General features: G+C 40.2%; 1 protein-coding gene across 1 annotated transcript; it reads left to right on the top strand.

The window, feature by feature from the left end:
* Positions 1–5,596, top strand: LOC134497179 (vomeronasal type-2 receptor 26-like). Its single transcript, XM_063302854.1, has 4 exons — positions 1–795; positions 2,794–3,021; positions 3,852–3,978; positions 4,692–5,596. The coding sequence occupies exons 1-4, from the start codon at positions 1–3 to the stop codon at positions 5,594–5,596; spliced, it is 2,055 nt and encodes a 684-aa protein (XP_063158924.1).
* Positions 5,597–5,959: the final 363 nt, after the last annotated feature.

Raw genomic sequence — 5,959 nt, 5'->3', positions numbered from 1 at the left:
ATGGTCCCAAATGAGAGTCATCAGCATAAGGGTATTATCCAGTTGCTTCTACACTGCAGATGGACATGGGTTGGGCTCCTTGCTATGGATGATGACACAGGGGAACATTTCTTGGACACCCTGGAAGAGGCGCTGCATGAAAATGGAATCTGTTCTGCTTTCAGAAGAACACTTCCTAAACAAGGTCTCTTTCTTCCTCTGGAGGAACTTGGAGATATGGCATCAATTATCTCCAAATCCTTCATGGATAGACAAGCTAGAGTATGCATTATTTATGGTGAAAGCATGACACTTCTGTGGCTGAGCTCTTTAGTGCCTCTAGCAGATCTGGAATACAAGGCAAACATATCTCTTGGAAAGGTATGGATTACCACTTTCCAGATTGATTTCACAGTGACAGGCTACATTACACGTAAGTATTTTAAAATGTTCCAAGGGACTATTTCCTTCTCTATTCACTCCAATAAGCATCTAGGGTTCCAAGCATATCTTCAGAACATAAAGCCTTTTAACACAGAAGGAGGTGGTTTCCTCAAAAAATTCTGGGAGCAAGCCTTTGAGTGCTCACTTACAAAGTTGCAAGAACCAGATGAGATTGCTGGAATATGCAACGGTGATGAGAAGTTAGAGGATCTTCCTAGCCCCGTGTTTGAGATGAGCATGACTGGTCACAGTTACGGTGTGTACAATGCAGTCTATTCCATAGCCCATGCTCTACATGCTGTGTTATCATCCAGATCTACATACAGAAAAATAGTGCAAAGCCAAAGTCTTCAAGATCTCCAGCCTTGGCAGGTAATATTTCAGCAATAGTCCTTCCTCTATAGCTTGGTCCCACAGAATCGAAGCAGTTCAACTTGTCAAAGTGAAGCATAATGACTTTTCTCGCTGAGCTATCACTTCACTCCAAGGTCTACGGACATTCAGCAGCCAAAAGAGGGTTTGGGATGTATAGTCTGTTACATCCGCAAAGGAAACTCTTGTGGTTTTTCCAGGAACTTATTGGAAGAGTTGGAAGTAAGACCTCTGCTTCTTGGAAGTGCCTAATGAGATCCTGAAGTAACATAAAACAAAACTACGAGTAAACTAAATGGATGTGAAATAATGCATTGAGCTGGGTATTGGTTGTTGGTAACACACAAGAGTAGTTTGCCCCATACCTGATTGTATGTCTGTAATATATTCTAGCTCTGGCTCTACCATCTCTACCATAGCAGAGAAGGTAAGAGGAAACGTAACTGTGGTAAGTGGAAGTACAGACTTGGGATGGGCCACCGGAGGCATCAAATGCAACCCCTTGCTCAGTGCAAACATAGGGATCAAAGCATCCCCAATAAGTAGTATATATGTATGTATGGATTCACCTACTTACTTACTTATTAAGAATGGCATTTTATGTAGCTGCTCAACTCAACAAAGTGACTCTGGGAGGCATGCAAAAATCAACTGCATTTACAAAAGCAATACAGTACTTTAAAAACCAGCTAAAACCATAAAATGGCAACCAGTCTAAAAGACTACAACACAACAATGGTGACTTTACTCAACCAGACCACAAGGTCTGGGGAAAGAACCAGGCCTTCACTACCTTTCTAAAGGTGTGCAGGGTTGGAACCAACTGTATACTGGGGGCAGATTATTCTAAAACCTAGGTGCCATCACTAAGAAGGCACACCTCTAAGGTTCCATCAGGTGGCATTGTCTCAGGAAGAGGACCTGGTATGTGCCCTCCCTATTGGAGTGTGTGGGACAGGAAACTAACCTAGTGAGTGGGCAGTATTGCAAATTTTGTGGGAAGACGTCCACAGAGTAGTGAGCCCCAAACCTCTCTAGGGAATTGGTTGCTTTGTAGAACTGCTTTGACAGTTAGACAGTTTTGCTTTTCCTCATGTTCAGTTGGAACTGATCTTCCTGTAACATGATATGTACATCTCTACATTCCTACCCTGGACTTTGGCAAGACAGAGAACGTGACTTAGTCTTTCTCTGTGTGACGTCCTTGCAGATATTTCAAATGTTATAGCTACACTTTTCTCCTCTCAAGGGTACATATGCCCAGCTCTTTCAATCACTCTTCACAGGACGTTGATCAGAGTTCCCAGTCTGTCCTTGCTGTCCTTCTCTGAACCAGTTCTCATTTCCAGAATCCTTCTTAAAGATGTAGCACTCAAGGTGGGGGTCTGATCCAAGCAAAATAAAGTGGAACTATTGGTTTTTGTGATATTAAAAATACACTTACTTTCATGTAAGCCACCTTGAGCTCTTCAAGAAAAAGCAAGATACAAATGTATCATTGTCATCACCACCACCACCACCACCACCACCACCACAATTTTAGGACCACCTATAATGTCTTCTTATGCTGTGATTCTTATAATGATAAGACCTGTCCCCCACTTAATTAGCCCCACTGGCCATACTGGCACTTTTCCTCAGCATATCTCTGTGCAAAAGATAAGGGGCCATGGGAAAGATGAAGTAGAGTCTTTATGTCCTAAAGGATAATATAAACAAAGCTTCCCTGGATGAAGGTTTGGAATACTTCAGGCAAAGCTGCCTTGATTCTTCTCAAATATTACTCTTTCCATGGATCAAAGCTTCTTAATGTTCCATGGCCTTAACCACCAGGATTCTTTGCAGATAATAGAGGTAGAGAAGATGGATGGATGGATGGATGGATGGATGGATGGAGTATCTACTGACTGAGAATTCCTACCTGAAATTCTATATTTCTGAAGCACCCTGGGAAATAGCCCTTGAATTCATCAAATTATCTTTCCCTTCTTCAACTAGGTCCACCCAGTTCTTCAACACATTGTCTTTAACAACTCTGCTGGAGAAACAGTGTCCTTTAATGAAAATAAAGAACTGGTTGCTGGATTTGATATTACCAATCTGGTCATATTCTCCAACAACTCCTTTATTAGAGTGAAGGTTGGAGAACTGAATCCTCATGCCCTTGAAGAGCAAAAAATCACCATCCATGAAAATAAAATTATCTGGCCAAAGTATTATAATCAGGTATGACTTCTGATCTTAGAGGTGGTCTTCATTATATCAAGATAGATAACCTTGGGCTTGAATTTCCTTTAATGGTTAAACTGACTTCTTAGGAGATCTTCTGTGAAACCTACTATGTTTTTTTATTTATTTTTTTTTCTTTAGCTGGATCTTTGGGAGGGATATGTTCAGTGACTATCTAGAATAACCTTTTAGGCATGAGGCATGTCATCTGTGATTTATTATGTTATTTATAAAGTTGTTATTAACCATTACTGCTCATGTTTATACCATGTATACATCATCATATATGACATTAGCCCTTCAGACCTTCTAACCAAGTTTTCCCATGGAAGGGAAAGAAAATCATTATTACTGGAAAATAATGATTTAAATAAAGAATTAAATCATGGAGTTATGGAATTATGGAATCATAGGGTTGGAAGTGACCTTGGAGGTTTTCTAATCCAACCTCCCCTCAAGGCAGGAGTTCTCATACCATCTCGGACAAATGGTTGTCCAATCTTTTCTTGAAAACCTCCAGCGATGGAAATCAAGTTAAATTGGTCTTCAAACTGGTATCTTCTTGCACTTTAATTGACAATAATAGTTTCTCCTTCTGGGATGTTTTTTAACTTCTCAAAATTCCCTAGAATTTCCTGATAATCTCCCATTCAACATATTCAACAGATCTCATTCAGATAAGCCTTTTTAAAAAAAAGAAGTTTGTCGCATTTTAATAGGTACTGCCACCTATATATAGGAAAATGGGACCATATATTTCTCCTAGATTGATTCCTAAATGTTATTTCCAAATGCCATTTAAAAACACTTTTTTTTTTAATGGTTAGATGATCCCTCTGTCTGTGTGTACAGATTCCTGTGACCCAGGTTATCATAAGAAAAAGGAGGATGGGAAGAAATTCTGCTGCTATGGCTGTGATCAGTGCCCTGAAGGAATGATTTCAAGGTGGAAAGGTGGGCTTTGAATTGAGCTTCATCATAAATGGTTTGTGGGAGCAGTACACTGTACCGTACATTGGCCCAAAATATAAGCAGACCATAATTTGGGAAGATGAAGAACTTAAAATGCATTCGTTTTCATGGGATGAACTTCTTCTGTTTCCTCTTAATTAACATTCCTTACTCTAGAAGTTCATATTAATTATGCTATTAGTAGCAACATTCCCCTAATAGAGCCTTTCCTAATAAGATGATGTTCAGGAGACTTAGCTTTGGCAGACTACTGAAAGTAATCCACAGGCATTTTTAAGACCAAGAAAAATAAGAAGAAGCATATTTAAATTATTTGTTTTAACTTTTGTCCTGCCTTTATTATTTTTATAAATAACTTAAGGTGGCGAACATACCTAATACTCCTTCCTCCTCCTATTTTTTCCCACAACAACAACCCTGTGAGGTGAGTTGGGCTGAGAGAAAGTGACTGGTCCAAGGTCACCCAGCCAGCTTTCATGCCTAAGGCAAGACTAGAACTCACAGACTCCTGGTTTCTAGCCCAGCACCTTAACCACTAAACCAAACTGGCTCTAAATAATATGCCAAGAGTGTTTTAGAAGGCCATCTCTCTAAGTGGAAAGCAAGGGGTCCAAGTCAGTATGGACAGAGACTCCCACAGAAAACACACTCATGGAACCATATATTAATTCAAGTCTGTTCATCTTTTCTTTTAGACATGGGCAATTGTTTCCATTGTCCAGAAGATCAGTATGCAAGCAGGAGTAGAGACAAATGTTTCCCTAAAGTAATAACCTTCCTTTCCTACAAAGAGCCTTTAGGGATTATTCTCTCCTCAGGAGCCTTTTCCTTTTCTTTCACCACGGTCTTGGTGCTTGGACTATTTATTACACACCACAATACTCCCATTGTCAAAGCCAACAACCAGGATCTCACCTACATTCTCCTCTTCTCTCTCTTCCTCTGCTTCCTTTCTTCTTTGCTATTCCTTGGAGAACCTAAGAAGGTGACCTGCTTTCTCCGCCAATCTGCTTTTGGCATCATCTTCTCAGTAGCTATTTCTTGTGTGTTGGCCAAAACCATCATGGTGGTTGTAGCTTTCATGGCTACCAAACCAGGGTCCAACATGAGAAGGTGGCTTGGGAGAAGACTTTCTAGCTTCACCATTCTTTTAAGCTGCCTTATCCAAGCAGGCATTTGTGTTGTGTGGATGGCAACTTCTCCCCCATATCCAGATTTGGATATGCAGTCACTACCCAAAGAGATCATAGCAAACTGTAAGGAAGGTTCTATCACCATGTTTTCTTTTGTCCTGGGCTACATGGGACTTCTGTCGATCATCAGCTTCACTGTGGCTTTCCTCGCCAGAAAGTTGCCAGACACTTTCAATGAAGCCAAGTTTATTACCTTTAGCATGTTGATGTTTTGCAGTGTTTGGTTGACTTTTGTTCCAACCTATCTGAGCACTAAGGGAAAATATATGGTAGCTGTGGAGATCTTCTCTATCCTAGTCTCCAGTGCTGGGCTACTTGGCTGCATCTTTTTCCCAAAATGCTACATAATTATACTACGTCCTGAGTTGAACACCAAGGAACAGCTGATAAAGAGGAAGAAGTTCTGAGATTCTATGTTACAAAGTTTGACTATGGAGAAGCCGTTTAGGAGGAAGAATTAGGGAGTCCACTGTCATGGCCTGTTTAGGTGTGTGCAGGCAATTGTGGTCATGTGTGTCAAGTTCCTGTTCTTTATAAAGTACATGCAATGAACTTACACTCTGAGTAGGCTTAATCTACTCTATATGAAAACAATGAACTAGTTCCCAAGCATTAACGGCCCTATTGTTTGGTTTTGACAGAGATCAACAGCATTTTTATTTTAACTTTGGCTGAAGAGCAGGATGTTGAAGATGCATGTGTTTTTCTTAGTTATTTTGTCAGTATTTGAATTTTACCAAGATATCAAGAACTGTACATTTTAAGAATGG

Source organism: Candoia aspera, chromosome 4, assembly GCF_035149785.1.
Source record: "Candoia aspera isolate rCanAsp1 chromosome 4, rCanAsp1.hap2, whole genome shotgun sequence".
Lineage (NCBI taxonomy): Eukaryota > Metazoa > Chordata > Lepidosauria > Squamata > Boidae > Candoia > Candoia aspera.
The sequence above is the reverse complement of the archived record's forward strand: the minus strand, read 5'-3'. Positions and strand labels throughout refer to the sequence as shown.

What these genes read in the sequence shown, in the direction of transcription:
- LOC134497179 (XM_063302854.1), top strand. Translation starts at nt 1, where the DNA reads ATGGTCCCAAATGAGAGTCATCAGCATAAGGGTATTATCCAGTTGCTT. An exon ending in AAGATCTCCAGCCTTGGCAG is followed by an intron (nt 796 to 2,793) that starts GTAATATTTCAG and finishes TTCTTCAACTAG; the next exon opens with GTCCACCCAGTTCTTCAACA. An exon ending in AATGATTTCAAGGTGGAAAG is followed by an intron (nt 3,979 to 4,691) that starts GTGGGCTTTGAA and finishes CTTTTCTTTTAG; the next exon opens with ACATGGGCAATTGTTTCCAT.